Raw genomic sequence first — 17,691 nt, 5'->3', positions numbered from 1 at the left:
CCTCCTTCTTTGAAAATCATTCAATCCTTTATCATTTTAAAATGCTCTGGGCCTCACACTGTATAGCCATCAAAGGCAGGGAAAAAATGCGAACACGAAGATGGAAATACTTTTGAGAGCATTGCTGTTTCACCATTTTTAATGAATCAGTCTTTTACATTAACAATTTGAATGATTTGATTCATCCTCTAGAACACCATTCAGCTTTTGTAGATGTTAAAAATTTTCCTCCGAAAGGGTACAGATCTATTTCTTTACAGAAATGGTCTTGATTAAAACATAGCAATTATCTCACAGTATTCCTCCATCTTTTAGTACATTTTTACTGGAATATTCAAAATACCATTGAATTAAAAACTCTTCCTATTTTATCATCTGAGATAAGACAACCAATAACTCAGTATAATTGTGTACAGTCACTATCAGCATCGAGCCAGTGATACCATCACATTTATCCCACAGGAAACCTTTTCTGTTTGAGTCAATCAGTTCTACAATCATTCCCACCATTCCATATGATTCAGTTCCAAGAACCAATTTCTTACCTGCTTTCACCATAAGTATTTTTAAAACAAGCAACTCTTTGTATAACATTAATTAGTTTGGATAAAATATCAGAAAGGAAAACATTCAATAGTGCTGAGTAATGGTCTCTGAAGAGAGGCTGCTGTTTAAAGTATAGAGAAACATTTCAAAAACATAAATACAGGTGAACCAGCATCATGTTTTCGAAAGCAGTTTAGCTATCTTGGACATGTCTACACAGTATGTTGTAATGGTGTACAATGCATATACCATCAAGGCAGAGTCAACCAAACTGGTATGTCCATGTGGCAAAGTGCAGTCCTCTTGTGGAGACACCAGCTTGGGTCATGGAAACATACTATCAGTGTAATCATGGTGCTGCACTGCATGGTAGCTAGAAGGTCTGGTCATGTAGGCAGCTGTTTTACTCTGGCCCAGCACCACACATATGTAGTTATACTGCTCCCAGTCTCAGAGCTATGAAATTTAGGGACATATATATTTTATTCAATTTATGTCTTTTACTTGTGTGTGCTCTACTTCTCATACTCTACCCTGAGTGTCTGCTATAACGGAGACAGGCTTCCTACAGAGCTAACCAGATTTCAGGCTCATGTAGTGGCACAGTGCAAGTCCTGGCTTCTCATCACTGCTTTTTGTCCAGCAGTTCCAGAGGTGTCTTTCCAAAACACAAAGTCCTACTACTGCCATTTCATGAACAAAAGTGTAGAATTTTGGTTTGGTTTATGAATTGAAGAAACTAAGTTTCACAGAAAAGCCACAGGATTTCAAATCTTAAGCTCTTCACTTTAGAAAGTTGATTTATACTACTAACTCATGCAGACATTTTGTTGCAAGATTATCAGTATGATATGACATTGCTTACTCTACATCTGAGTCATTCTGATTTCAGATCATTTTATTTCTTAAGACTGATAAGGAGAAAAAATGGATAAACTTGATTTGGTTTACTCAATTTGCATACTGAAAACTGACCATCCCAGAATCAACTATAAGATCTCTCATTTCACATATGTGAGCTGATTAATTGAAACCCAGTATTTATATTTCTTTCTGCCAGAAAAAGCTTGCCGTTTTACTTCAAATTTGCAATTCAGTACTGATATATAATACTGAAACAGGAAAAGCAATATTGAATTCTATAAAGAAGATCTTAAAGTATCTATATAATGTTATTATTTGTTAGTGCCTTGAAGCAAGAGAAGATGCAGAGGCAATATTAGTTTGACACATGCCACATATTCAGTGAGAATATGTGAAACATATARTCTCTAAATCCACAATTAATGTTCTTAGACCAATGAGAAGTTTGTAGAAAAGTAGCACACATAACACAAATGTAATAAATCTATAAACACATCACTTCAGTTTTGAGACTAAAAGAAAAATAATACAAAAAAGGAAAGTATGTTAGAGGTAATTTGGCACATTAGCTCCACTGTAATAACTCAATACAAAATAACTAAACTATCTGGGAGATTATTTTTCAGAAAGTGAAAGAACATAGCTCTACACCAAATGCTGATGGAAAGATGAACAAAAACAATAAATGATGAGTGAAAGAAGGCTATAAACTGAATATTACAAAAGAAGTTCCCACACAGTAAGATCTCAATTTGCTATTTTGTGCATGAAATAGGTAAATGTTGAGGATTTTGCTCTTCTTTGCGTACATTAAATCACATCTGTGTATTTATGTAACACACACTGACACCTCCCTTTCTGGTGGTTTGCCCACAAGGTCAGAATGGCCAACATGAGCTCTCTAGCTCCATTTATCTTAAGTGATTGTCACTGTGGGGTTCAAGCATGAGACACAGGTTTCTAGATAATCTGAATCCCTAAATCTGGAGTGTCAACAGAGCAAGTTAACTTTGTCCAGTGTCCTTAGGACTCAGCTAGCAATTCAGTTCAGCCTCCTGTCTGTGGACCCTTGCCAGTACACTCCCCTGTGGCAGGCCTACTGTGTGGCTCATGGCATTTTAACATGTGGTGCCTACGGTCAGGAAGATTGTCTGCCTTCCTCTAAGTCAGAGACTTTTAATTAATTTCACTTATGAGAGGCTATGGGAGTTACACACTACAAAAGTTTACTCTCAACAGAAATGGGTCTCTGGTGCTTCACATCCTACTCAGGACTGACATGGCGAAGGAAGAACACTACATTTCTACATGCTTTTCATGCTGCAGTGTAAACACAGACCTGTAACTATTTAGGCTGTAGCACAACAGTCACACGATAGTGCCTTCCTGAATATGAAAACAAGCCAAACAACACTTTGTTTGTCAATAAATAAATTATTGACAGACAGCGATCAAAAAGATTACCTAGCCATGATTATTAAATTATTTTAATTACATGACTATCTAAACTGACTTTCACTGAACATTTAAACCAATTTCTAAATCTCTTTTGTAATCTTTTAATTTCTAATACAGTGTGACGTTCAACTATCTAACAAAGTACTGCCATTCTCTTCAACGTCTCCTGTTTTGTTCATTTTCATGAAGATGTCTCCTTACAAGAACACCAGTACAGTCATACTTTATTGAAAACATTTTCAAGCACAATAAAAATATGTACTTACTTGTTTAAGTTTCTTTAGATCTTCATCGAGTTCCAAGTTGTCCAAAATAACAGCAACAAACAAGCTGAGTAGAATCTACAAAACAATTGTAAATTATTTTTAAAGCTTGCCTGATTTTTCTTAAGAAGTACTATTAAATGCCATGGAAAAAATGAGGGCCTCTGATGTAAGTAGGAGTATTGCCTTTGATATCTGTTGAACTAATATTGCATGCTACTATATGCCCGAGAGCCATTTTGTAAGTAATAAATTGTTTTTAGCCTATCATACAGTTACTATATGRATTTAAAAAAATGCAATTCTATGTTTCATGACCAATGCATTTTGTATGCTTAACAATACACCCAAAATGTATTTCACAGGAAAAGGAAGTTAAATTCATCAGAGATATAAAAATATGAAACACAGAGCAGAATCCTAAAATAGCTCTTAAGGCTAAGTTACTTGGCAATTAAGGTGCGAATTTTTAGCACAGAGCCCACCTGACACCAATTTACTTTATGGACTTGCTTAATGCCTGGAGTGCCTCTGTGCAGAGTAGCTAATTTCACTTTAAAGAGAAGTAAGCTACCTTACTATTTGAGTGCATCAGGAGCCACAGTGCAGGAGATAGATGCAGAGCAGCTATAGCACTGTACATTCACAGCTTCGTTTACTCTACATTAAATTTTGTGTAGATATAGCTTTAGCAGGAAGAATCCCAGGAAAAAAATGTGTATATGAGAAAGTTGTTATATTTTCCTTGTGTAGAGGTATTGTCCAGAGGCCAAATAAGCTGAAAACATGACTGACAGAGCTGAGAAGGAGACAGAACTAGGAAAACTAGGAGGCAGGCAAGGGAGGATACCGCCACTTAGTATATCGCCTCAAACTGCTTACATCTTAAGGCAGCAAATRTGTACACACTTTGTTTTACAGCTGTAACTGCCAAGGTTTTAGTCCCTGGGGACCAAGGCACATCACAGATGCAGTTTGAGAAGAACACCTAAAACAAAGACCATACCCTGCAACAGAAATCCTGAATGAAGGTATCAGTGGAAACTCCTTCATCCTCCCTTGTAACAAATACTTTGGCAGTACAAAAGATAGCACAGAAGTGATGTAAGCACCCAACGCCTTTCCTGCATTCCTAGTTATTTAAATATGTTTGCAAATCCGATCCTATTTGACTTAAGCACAAAAACATCATTTTCTAAATTAACACAGGCAAATATCTACAAACATATTAAGCTCCTATAGGTAAGCACCAATTTCCTACAGATATCAATAGGAATTTAAGCTCTTTTACAAAAGTTACAAGGCTTAGTATTTCCGTGGTCTTGCACCACGGAGTGACAGTAGTCCAAATCCTCATTGATTTTCAACTAGAGCAGACATAGTATCTGTTCACCATTGCTGTAAGTGAAATGTAAGTTTATCTGTCATTCAAAAACACTGGAAAATTATTCACCACCTATATGGAAGATGAAATTTAAATAGCTTAGTACACCAGACAGTCTGGAACTCATCTGTTCAAATGCAGATGTCTGAGCTGGGTGTCTGGATCTCATTTYAGAGCAGGATTCATTTTCTCTCCATCAACTATGAAGGTAAAAAAGATGAAGAAAGGACTCTCACCCATGCATTTGTAAAATGTCAGTCTTCAGAAAAAGGAATGTTCTTTTAGGAGGAAACTGGCTTTAGCAATATTTAAAAATTTCTGCAGCTATTAGAAAAGACCTACTAAATATGCCATGTACCTAAACAGTACCTCATGCACATCACTCAATCAGTGATCTGATTACTAAGAACTGTGAAAGTTAAGATGGCCTTCAGAAAGGTAAAGCAAGACAGAATTTTGATAAAATACATAATCCCTGGCACAAAGCACTTTGATCACTAATTACTGGTGAACAGTTTTGCTATCATTTTGTTAGAATTTTAATGTAATTTACAGTAATTTTCTTCTTCAGACACATTATATAGTCTGTCATTTTCTATTACCTGCAGCTCGGAGCACATTAGTTAAGAAAGTATTGTTCCATGCTAAAAAGAAATATAGTACTCATTAAATACATCACCACTTACAACCATGCTGCTTTGTGCAAATCTATGTATCAAGACACATCAAGACTTTCATTAACTCTCTTTTCACATCAACAAGAACCATATAGCAGTTACCACAATAGAACAGTTAAACCCAAACTTATTATTTGTTTAACTTCCTGCACTACCATCTTGATTAATAACAGTCTTCACTTCCAAGAGAGGTTTTGTTTTTTGAGCTTCAACTTTTCTTTGCCTTCTATTGTGAAACCTATTCATTTCTTTCCAAAGCTCAACAGTCTCCTTTGCCAAATGCCTGCAATTATCACTTCTCAATTCTAATCCTCCCCCTTCTTCTGGCTGACGAAAGTTATTCCTTCATTTGACTTCATTCTTGTTATTCATTTACTGCTGTTTATTCTTAGATCTTTTCTTGGTTTCAGTAGCAGTCCAACTGTCTTCATGCTCCTTCACCAATTTCATGTTATTTTCTTTCTTTAAGCTTCTTTTGCCTCCAGACAACTCTGTCCTACAGAGCTTTTTCTTTCCAGGGTCTGAGGAAAATCTCAAAACTGAAGCTAACAACTTCATAGGGACAGGTAACTCTGCAAAGTTCTATCAGCAAGGTTTCTTCACACAAGTACAATTTGCATGAATGAGAAGAAATGTGTACATCTATGAAATAAAGCAAGGACCATGCAAGGACCATGTAATTAAATGAGAATTCCCTGGAAAAGGACTGAGGATGGTGTACAAAGAGGTACCTCAGCTCCTGGCAAAATAAGTGGGTTAAGTGAACAGAGAAGTCCTACACAACTCTTTCAAAACAGAGTTGTTTTATGAGAAAAAAATGGATTCCAGTTCAAACAATGTTCTTCACGAAGTATCAGAAAAACAGCAGCAAGATTCTCTAACCAGTAACAGTTTTCAAATCCATGACCAAAATCCACTTCCTTTTTGCTTTTCATCCCCACTTCCCAGGAGCTTTGAAGATCTTTTTAGAGTGAAAAATTGCTATTACAGACCCAAGGAATCTTCTGATCCTTGCCGGAAGAGTAGAAGTCCTATGCATCTGTTGATACGTGTATTTATTCGGCTTATTTTTTAAATTTGGCTAAGCATCTCTAAAAGAATCAAATGTCCTTCTATTAAGTAGACAAAATTTTAGCCCATGTGAAGGAGCCTGCTGCATCCACAATTGGTCATTTGACCATTTGGTCATTACAAGTGAAACAGGACATATTACGAAGTAAAAAAAGGAAGCTGGGGGCAGATAGAGACTGTATAAATACAGTTAGTACCTTACATAAGTAGCCAATACTGAGCAAAGAAAGAAAAAGGAATGAAGAAAGTGGAAATATGAATAAGTGCAAAATACAAAATGTAAAATGCAAAATACAAAATGAACAAAAGTAGGGGAGAACTAGGGATAGCTAAAATGATCATTCCCCTAATTGTGGCATTTTCTCTGAGTTTGGTATTTGAAATACATACAGTAACAAGCCCTAATTGATGTAAGATTTCCAAAAAGCTGTTTTCCTTACCATTTTCTCTATAGAAAAATGTAATCATCCCCTTTGAAATGCATACAGGAAAAATATCTTTTTCAGATATAATCCCCATTTCCATGTACATGCAGGAACTGCTTTATTAATTCTCATTCTTTTATTGCTTGATATGCTACATGATATATTTCCCATGCGTTGATTTTGCATCAGACAACAGGAAAGCAGTGATTTCTAATTAGGAGTTTGCACCCTGAGGCTTTACGCTTCTGACTTCAATTACAGCTGCAAACATAATGCAATGGAGATTGAGAAGACATGATTCTACATGATAAATAAAAGCAGTTATTTCACTCTGCAATCATCAGAACTGTGAAGGAACAAGATAGTTAACAATTAGAGTATCAGTTTAACAGTATTGGATCTTATGAAGAACACCTCAGACCCGAACAAAGGCTCACCACCTTATGCCACATGGCTGAAGAGTAAATTGTACCACATCAAAGAACTAATCCTAAGGCCCTCTATGCTGAAAATGAGCTTCACAATTAGGCTTAACCAGCTGAGTAAAATAAGTAATGCAAGAGCTATGACATTAATTCAAAACAAAGAAAAGCATAGCACATTTGCAAGTCAAAACTTACCAGAGTAGCAAAAAGATGATAAAGTATGAAGTAAATAGCAACTACTGGTGCCCACATATGTCCTACAGCAATCAGTGTCTGATCCATGACATCTACCCATCCTTCCTGTGTAAGAATCTGAAACATTGACATGAATGCCTGCAAGAAGTAGATTCATGAATTATATTAAAATAGTTTCACAGCCACAAGCCTCAAGTTGATTTAACAGAGCAGAAGACTTTTTTTTAACTTAAAAGATAAATGGATTTCAACTTTTAAAGTCAGGTGAAATGCTATTTTCAGAGCAAGAGGAGAAGTAAAAAACTTAACCTTTACTGAAATATAATATTCTGCAACTTGTAAAAATAGTCCTAGCTCCATTAGCCCATATGAAGCGCTCTCTGGTTTCCTCCAGGGCTGATAAAATAGGAGAAATATCCTGAGCATTACAGCTTATTGTGTTGAATGTTATACTGTGCTGTCATTATGCTTATTCTTGGGTGTTATCTCTCTATATATGTGCCTAAAATTAAGTGTAATAATTAAATGAGACCATACATTTACATCATTTTAACAGCAAAAGTATTCTAGGCATCTCACAAGTGACGCTAAGCAAAAAATAAAGCATGGCCTCAGTTCTTCCATCTGTTTCATTCAGTCAAATTCTTCCATGATACATTAAGTAGCATTCTTTGTGGAAGTGTTTCTGTAACATTTTCAAAGCCCTTCAAACCAGAAGTGCGTATCAAAAATAGAGGGAATAAAGGAAATGTTTCAACTCACTGTCTTTCGAGATAGGCAATATATGAACCCAGATGAAGCCTAAAACCTAGATGTTCTAGGCCTTTTAAACCCAAAACCTGCACTTGAGCCCTGTAAAGCAGAAGATATATTCCATCTATTGCCATTTTTTTCATAATATACCCAAAATGTTACCCATTTATGAAGCAGATCAATGTCCAGTATCCATTCACCCAGTCTGAATGCTGGCGATGTGGTATGATTTTCAGGTCACAATTTAGAAACAGGCTCAGAGAGATAAAATTGGGTGAGGCCAAAGGCAGTCCCGGGGACCTAGGCTCTCATAATGAGCTCTATGGAGAAAGCTGAGACAGCCGCACTTTACAGAGGGGTTGCTCATGGAACTGGGAATCACCAGGAAGAAGAAAGAGCCCAAGCCAGGAGTAGAATCCATCTGATCAAATGCAGTCATAACCATTACAGGCTTTGGAATTTAAGCTACTCGCTCAAAGCTTACTTTATAGTAATTTGAGAGATATAAGCACTTTTGTCACATCTCAACATAAACATCTAAAACAGGTCAGATGAATCACCTTCTGTCTACACTTCTTCACTGACATCTCAAAACGCATATATGTAGAGGTTTGCATGGTAACTGGCTAAAGGTAGGTGAAATTAATGTCACCCAAAAGACTACAGCACAAACCAGAATCGAACTCAGTATGACAAACGTGYGAGCATGAAATGTGTATCATACCTAGACACTGATGACTGTGCTCTGCCTTAGTCACAGAAGTTTGACTGGTATCTAAGTGGTGTATGGATCCCAATAGTTCTAAAACTTTAGCTATGGCCAAACTGCTGCACAAGTTTTCTTGCTTTTGCTTGATATCAGAAATGAATTTCTTTCCAGATAGCAAGGATCAGAGCTGATATCATACTGAAGTTTAAAACCTTCAAGTGTTGGTAGTGAAAAAGTGTTGGAAACTGAAGTAAGATGTCAACAACACAGTTTCCTGTTAATATGATTCCTCCAATTCAAAGTGTTGATGCAGCTTGTAGTGATGAAGAGATATTATATCTATGCTCAGTGTGTCTGACACCCCAAGCAACAGCAAATTAACACAATAATGCCCTTGGCACAAACAGAAGAGAACCATTCTTGTTACACCCATAAGGAAACAGCACCTAGAAAGCCCTTCGCATCAACTTATCCTAAGCCCGAATGCATGCTGGAAAAGTCAAAAACATGTAGACTGGTCTATGCCCTTGTAGAACAATAACATAGTTTCTAGTTCAATTTCCAATCTGCAGGCATAAATAACTCTGTGTAGCTTCAAGTTTATATTTCTAATATTAACTATAGACACATAGTTTTATTGAGTTCCCTATCAAGTTTGCTGAATTCTTCAAATAAAACAATGTTTTCTCCAAGCAGTTCYTCCTGGTGCAAACAGGACTCTTAAGACTACACCCACGCTGTAAGTAGTGTGGAATTATGCTGCTCAGGGCTAATTTACTCTACAGCAGGCTGTTCATGTGCATGTTATATGGCACTTGGTCCTGCACCTCCTCCAGACCCTATGTGGTGTTCCTGTGGCTATAACACATCATTATTATTTGGYGAGGGAAAGTTGGTTCCAACTATCTGAAATCATGGGAAGGATGTGGCACAGCTCACCACACTACTGTTTCTGTATCATGAAATCAAGGGGGTGTGCTGTGTGCTTAAAATTTGAAAGGAGGGCCTGTGAGTGCAAAGCTTGCTGGGATGGTGTAGTAGGGTGGGTAAGGCAGGAACAATAAGAATTGGTGCAGTCTTGCTGTCCAAATTACCTTTTTGTAGTGCCCCGTTGGAGAGAACTATTGCCCTGTCTGTGCTCTGGGATTGTCTTGGAGAGAGTTAGCTGGAGCCAGGAAGAAAGTTAAAGATTAAGCAGCATCAGTATCTGGAGGCCAGTGCTTGAGCTCAATGTCTGGCCTCTTTCACTGAGCACTGGAAAAGATCCTAGCACTGAAGTTTTTTTCTTCTCTGTACATTGTAACTAGCACAAATTTTAAGATAATAAAAATTGGGTCATGGTGTCTCTAGATGATGTCCAGAGGAAGAACTGTGCATTTGTACTCTCCCTGGCGGCTCCCACACATTTAGCTATTATGAACATTGCAAACAATTTTCCTTATCATTAAAACAGAAAAAAAAAAAAAAACACAAAATACAGCTCACTTTCTTATTACTGTTATGTTCTGTAGCACTCTCTGAAGCAGGCGGAAGTACAAACACACTGTTAGACTAAGACCAAGAGGTTTGAGTAAGACAGAGCTATTTTTACAGTTGCTTTTCAGAATGAAATAACAGTGATCAAATTTTCAGAGATGATTAAGCTTACAAGTCCAAATCACTCATAAGGAGCAAACCTAAGGAGTACATGAAACAGATCAAAGCATTCAAGAGATCACACACATTGGGGGATGAAGTTAAGTGTAAGACTTAAATTCCTATATCAGCAACATCTTGACCAAAGGTAATGTACTGACTTTTCCTTTGAACACACAGATCCCACAGAGAACAAGGGCTACTGTAACCCAGAAGCAGCCCCAAATGGAGAAAACTGCTCACAACTACCTTCCTGTAAATCCTTTATGTCAGCTAAAATCTTAGCTACCTCATGTGTCTGCGTGAAAGTCTAAACATGGATGCTGGAATTTGCACAGTACCATTCACTTGCATGCTCCTACCTGTAATCTTGGCCTTAACTAGCATATTGCTGACTGGAGAGGATCCCTTTGAAGTACTGCCCCCCACAACCACACACAGAGACAGCTTATACAGTGCAAAATTACATCATCTTACTAGTGATACATTTCCTTGCAAAAAATTGTGCTGAGGGTCCTACAAAAAAAAAAGACAGAACACCACCACGTGTTATCTTCCTCTGTAAAATACCTCAGGTCCCTTCAGTTGCAAAACATGCAGAGAAAGAAACACTGGGAACTTTAGCTCAGGAGAGGCCTTCTGTAGACAGAGGAGTGTGTGTGAAACAACAGGAAATTCAGCTGCCTTTATACCAGCCAGTGGTGCTTGCAGGCAAAGAAGACAACGATCCCCTCTGTGTACAGCGATGCTGTACAGCCTACAGCACTAGTTCTCACCTTCCCTTCACAAGGGGGGGGGTAAAGCTAAAAGAGGAGATCACTGTTTCACTGTACTCAGGGCAGCTCTGGACCTAGTGGGGGTCATATCTCACTGGTGTGATACTCTGCTGAAAGAAAAAGGAAGGTAGATACTATATTAAATAATACATCCTGCTGCTGGCTTTAGAAACACCTGGGTGACTGGATAATTGAAGCAGCGCAGCATCCTTTATTCTGAATCACATACTCTAGTTTATTTATTTATTTTTCAATGAATTTTAATTATTTTTTCAAGGTATAAAAATATCTCCAATATTGTGTTGTGAATCCTTCATTACTACAAGCACTATGTTAACTCAGAAAAGACACTCTTTAGCATAGTAAAAATCTAATCTTCCATCTAAAACAGTTGTCCATAATGCACATAGTTAATAAAATATCACTTTAATACAATTTAAATATTTTCTTATGCTACTAAAGTCCTCTATGCCACAAAACATTAGTTTTAAGAAAAAAATAAGGCAGTGTACAATGAGTTTGTGTTTTGTACGCAGCAGTCTCCTTCAGAGCAAGATATTTTTAGTTGAAAGGTACGCTTCCCCCTGTTTATTTTAAAATGAATTTGAAATGCAACCATCTAGCTGACAGAATCAACATCTGTGAAGATGAGACTTAAAGATTTATGCAAATGGTGAATTTCTGAATTAATTTATGTTATAGAAAAGGCTGTCAATTTCTTTGAGTATTTATGCCCTATTACTTAATTAGCTGTTTTGATGATGAAAGTCAAACTACTTTTTTTTTTGAAAGCAGATGATCGGCAAATGTTCAGTTAAATATACCAGCAGGAGTGACAATTCTGATATCTTGTCCATCCACAGAGGTGCTGCTACATGATTACTACACRAAAAGTATGGAAACTTTCACTTGTAATGTACTTGACTTGTAACTGGTGCTTGCTCATAAAATATTACAGACCAAATCCCGAAGGCCTTATTCATCAATGCAGCCCTATAATAAGTGGTATTATTTCTGTAAAGTAAGTTAATAAGATTTAGGCCAACACTGTGAAATGCTTGCATTTTTTTCTACTTATGTTGAACTTTTATTTTTTCTTAACATACTAATGAGAGCCCRCTGGGAGCAGAATAGCTGTCCTGTAAAAATGTGTCAGTAGGACTCAGACTGAAACTGCATCAAAGAATTAAGACTATACTGTTCAGTTTTTCTAACAGATGATGATTATTTTGAACTAACATATCATAATTTGAGCCTCCTCCAAGTTCAAAACTGAAAGGGAAGTCCCGATTCTACTGAAGACAGTAGATTCTGATATTGACTGATGTCAACAGCAAAAATCCCATTGGCATCAGATGGGCCTGGATTTCATTTTGTGTTGACCCATTTAAAAGAATAGCAGCGCTCCTAGCTTTGTAATTTATCTGAGACACTGACTAGTCAATATATGGCTCCACATCACAGGAGAAACTGTGTTTTTAAGGGGCATGGAAGTGGGAGACACTAACAATATATTTTGATTCCCATATGGTGAATCTTTAAATTTCTTAGCAACTATCTTCCACTGATGCCTTTGAACAGAACTCTCTCATTTCTCCTTTATTTTGTGTCTGGAGCTCAGCTATCCYGTTTTTCTCAGGGCTCAACATGTGCAGGCAAAAATAGAGATAGCAGATCGGTTAAAAAAAGTATAGCAAACATCTATATTTTTATACTTAGTATTAGAGATAAAGCCAGTCTATTTGGAAAGTTGCAATGGTCAAAAGAAGAACAGCGAAATTTGTAACCATAGCAACACTGAGCTTGTGCCTATTGACTGTTGTCAAGAAACCATGTGAAAACATGCAATTTATAGGCGTTAGTGAAAGAAGGAGGTCTACTTGTTCCCATACTGTGCCTTCTTGTAAGGCATTTATGGTTTCAAAATGATTTCATGTTTTGTCTGTTTCAGTGTTGAAGGCACTTTAATGAACAACCTCAAAATTTAGCTTCGAGTGTGACCATTTTTCTTAGTGTAAGTAAGTCCTCAGCATATTTAGAACTGCAAAAAGTCCACAGGAACAAACAGTGCCTGCCGTTGTAGCTTCATTCTGGTTTGGGGATAAGCCCCTAAAAATCTACAGTACCAAATTCTTCTGATGCAGACATCCTCATATCACCTACATTATATAGTAATGCCAGTGTTTGTTCAGTCATGTTTTGAAAATAATACATTGCATGCAAACCCAAAAGCACACATTTTATAATTGTCTTATTATAAACTGGTTCAGTGGTCTTTATTCAGAGGCGACAGCATTAGTGGAAATCCCCCAGCCTTTGCTAGAAAGACACACTTTAGATGGACATTGTCCTATCAAAATTTCTGAGTACAAAGTTTTCACTGACTTTATTAGCTTATTAAGAGTTGCTTCATTAGAAAACTACAAAAGGAAAACACATGCTGTAAATTATACTTTGAACCACTTATGACTAAGTGAATATGTATACAAATAAATAATGACTAAAAAATAAAAAGAGGCTATTAATTCCAGCTATCATATAAAAAGTATTAAAAATATTTCAATTCAGTATTACTGGAATGCTCCCTTCCTGTTGATAAAAGGTCTTGTATTTTTCTAAAAAACAAATCAGAAAGTAGAAAACAACTCTGGATATTCCCTGTTTAAACAACTGTATAATTTGCTGGATGAAATATTTTCTGCAAATTCATGCATATATTTCAATATGTAGATATAGCTGCTAAAATTCAATATGAGAAAAATACTTACTGAGGCCTAATGCACACTGAAACATCCAAAATAAAAGTTTACTAGCATCTTGATGTATCTCAGCAACGTTTTACTGCAAGTTGATCTTTCTCAGATCATTACTGGTATTCATCTAGTTAAAATCTGAAAGATGTTGTGTATCTGTCTTATTTTAATTATATAATTCTTTCAGAACTGTCATTGCCATTTTGCATAAGTAACAAACTAATTCCAAAGACAAATTCCATGATAATTTCAAACTTTTGCAGTTGAAAGTTTGTTTCATAAATTATACATGGGATTTGGATCCCGTGGGATCCATATTGGGATACCACAGCACAGTGGTAGTATCATTCAATTTACAGACAAAGGCCTGATTTTGTAAGAAAAAACTTGAGTTATATTCTTTTTTTCTTTCTTCAGCTTTCAGAAAAGAATTGCATTGAATTCTTAATGATCCTACTGACTGTTTTTCTATAATAGAAAGCATGGCATTATATTATTCCCTGTGGGTAGGGTTTTTTTTGTCTTAGATTTGATGGCTAGCATCCCATGCATCAAATCCAGGTTGATAATTACAAATTGTTGCCTAGTCATTTTGTTTGTTAAATGCATGACCCCTGAGGCTGTCTTACTCATTCTTATTTAATTGTTCCAACCAACGTGCTTTCACTAAAACAGATACAGTGGATAACCAAGCTGGGATGAGAGAAACAAATAAACTGTGACTGGAACCAATCCAAGTACACTCAGTCTAATATATTATTAAAGAAATGGCAGTATTTTCATTCAAAACAGTGTGCTTCAGTAAATACATTAGCTCCAATTTCCACTGATTTTCAATGTTCTGTTCAGATTTAATGTAATGTCCATAAATATCCATTATTTATGCCCAAAAGGCAAATACTTATTTTGTCAATGCAGACAGGTTTTATAATTCTGTGCAAAATGGGCATTCCTGTACAAAACAAGAACAACCATTTTCATAATATGAAGATGTAAATCATGTGTAGGTGTGTTTTATATACATTTTGAGGCTATTATTCATTGTTGTGCACATGAACCCTCTTTTTGTAGCGTGCTAGACTACTGTTAAACCATATGTTTTTTGTATCACCATCAGTGTGTGTAAATATAATTTCTCTGTATTCCCTCAACAACAGAAATAGAACACCTATTGCAGCCTAAGCCAAACTTCACTACTGAAGGCAGACAGAAAGACTAACATACCCAGAAAATACAATTCTTTTATCTCCGCATAAGTTGATTCTGCTTCATGGTTCTTAGAAGGAAAGTAAGACTGGTAATATAATAACAAGTATGATATATTAGTAATGAGAAAATAATAACAAGCAAGAAGTAATCAGTGCTGCTTATACTTGCCCGTGGAAAGGTTGTAAATCTATCCAGTTCTTCCACAAAGCAGAACATTTGTAAACTGATTGCTGACATTACAATTAAAAGGCTGGCAGTAAATACCACCAAACTCCCAAGTTTTTTTCCTGGTCCAAATATCTTATACACAAAATCCTCCAAAGCAGGAGAAATCTTTATAAGTCGAACTACTCTAAGAACCTGCAAAGAAAGAGAAAATACAAATGTATTAATTGTTTCAGTTATTATACTCAGCAACATCAGGCTCAGAGACTTCAAGACCAAGAAGGGACTTGTAGTCTTGTAGCCCAGTAAATATCATATTGCCATTGCTTGTAACAGGCCAGACGTTGTGTGTTAGGTTAAGAACATAAGCCCCTAGGACCTGTCACACTTTGTCTTATCTTAGTCTGTCTAGAGATTTGTATAAGCTTGTAACAGCAGTTATGTACTGACCAGGTAACTATTAACCTGCTTAGTTTTAGCTTTTCGCTTAGCTTTTTACAATTGTATTGTGTAATGCTTATTGTTATGTACATATTTTGTACAAACAGATAGTAATAACAAGTAGTAATTTTGCATAGAATGAACTATCTATGACACTTTAATAAAATGCAGCAGTGAGGAGTACAGGCATGGGATGATAGCAGAGGTCTTGAGAGTAGAGGCGCAGGATGATCCTGAAGGCTCCATGGCTATAAACAACTCACCAATGACCAATGGTCATCATAGGAGTGCAGCTGGTTTTACAGGTAACAAAGGGAACAACGACATACAAAACACCTCATAAAAAGTAAATTTGGATGATGCAACATAGAATTACAGACCAATGAAGAAAGACCRATTTTTACAGCATGTTACCAAATATATAAGAATGACCTCAAGCAGACCCGTGAGGAGGAAGAAACCATCAACATCAGACTTTTCCTGGTTAAGGATTTGGGACACTGATGACTCACCATATCCACCCCAACTGAATCACTGTACATTAGGACCCAGAGGGATAGAGGAAGAGTGAGCAAAACACCAGGCAAAGCACAGATATGATGAAGTATGTATATCATTTTGACTGTGTATAATTTGAACTGTGTTAGTATCATTGTAACTGGAATAACTGTACCCTTCAATTGGAATGTGGGACTTAATTAGACTAGTAACAATGAAAGTATGGCTTGGAATATAAGGTGTGGTCCTTTTGTCCATACCAAGGTTTTGAGCATAGGAAACTGGGAATTCAAGCAACTTATTCTGTAACTTGGATGCAACAAATTAGTGACAGGACTATTATGATCATTTTGTCAATCCAACCTGAGTAATATAGGCCACTGTTGAGTCTCACTTTTGCATTCTGCAGCTAGCCCACAGCTTCTCTTTGAGATAAAACACACATTTTTTTAAACAGATCAGTCCTGATTTAGCAACTGAGAATCTATTGTAGTGCTAGGTAAACCACTCCAAAGGTTGATCATCATCACTGTTAAAAATTCTTACTTATTTCAACTGGACAAAGTCCTGAGCCGTCTTTGAAGAAAGCCTGCTTTGAGCAGGAGGCTGGACTAGATAACTTTAAAAGGCCACTTACAACCTAAATTTTTCTATGATTCTATGTTATCTGTAACATCAGGTTACATATTTGCATAAAGAACTGCCAACTGTTCTTCCACAGGTCATCTTTCCAATTCAGTGACCCAAAGGGAAATCAGCACAAATTGCTTGGCATTGTGTACAGCATAACCTAGCAAGTTAGATAATGAAATGTATGTTGCTATTTCATCCTATGCACAAAAAAGGAAAAATTTGGTGACATTTCTCAACAGGAAATAGCATCTGTGTGCCAGTGATATATTTTACACCTCTCAGTATTTACAGTGGCAGCAGAATTGCAAGAGTGTGACAAACTCTGCTGAGGCCTTACCTAGTATCCTGACCCACTTGCTGCTCATGCCACCACCTTTGTGACTGCTGCAGGTGCTGCTACTGCTGAGTCTACCTTTGTTAAAGCTGCTGATCCTCCTATTCCTGACAGTGGTGCTGCCAGAAACAGTGCCAGGAACATCATCATCAACAGAGGCAGTGGCAGCGACAGCAGYTGCTGGAGACAACTCGCAGGAGCATATGGGGCAAATGATATTCTGCAGTTCTTACAAAGAAAAGGATTCTGTAGCCCAGGGTACATCTTTTATTTCCATGAAGATCATATTGAAACTGAAAGGTAGGAATTACAGTGCAATTATAGGCTGACCATGTGTACAAGTCCAATACAATTACTGTGTTGCTTTTGGAGAGAAAATAGGTTGAGAGAATGATATGTTAGTTGTTCACAGAAAGGCTTCACTGTACCTTATATATTGCTAAGAATGTACACCTTGTATTTTGCATGAAATTCATC

General features: G+C 36.7%; 1 protein-coding gene across 2 annotated transcripts in view; it reads right to left on the bottom strand.

Annotated features, from left to right (window-relative positions):
- Positions 1-17,691, bottom strand: part of NALCN (sodium leak channel, non-selective) — a 237,119-nt gene that overhangs the window by 90,119 nt on the left and 129,309 nt on the right. For both annotated transcript variants that reach the window (XM_026066533.1, XM_026066534.1), the window contains 3 exons: positions 15,312-15,503; positions 7,309-7,446; positions 3,135-3,209 (listed from right to left, as the gene is read on the bottom strand). In XM_026066533.1, the coding sequence (XP_025922318.1) occupies positions 3,135-3,209; positions 7,309-7,446; positions 15,312-15,503 (405 nt within the window). The remainder of the gene's footprint in view (positions 1-3,134; positions 3,210-7,308; positions 7,447-15,311; positions 15,504-17,691) is intronic.

The sequence above is a fragment of the Apteryx rowi genome, unplaced genomic scaffold (genome assembly GCF_003343035.1).
Source record: "Apteryx rowi isolate R43461 unplaced genomic scaffold, aptRow1 scaffold_242, whole genome shotgun sequence".
Lineage (NCBI taxonomy): Eukaryota > Metazoa > Chordata > Aves > Apterygiformes > Apterygidae > Apteryx > Apteryx rowi.
The sequence above is the reverse complement of the archived record's forward strand: the minus strand, read 5'-3'. Positions and strand labels throughout refer to the sequence as shown.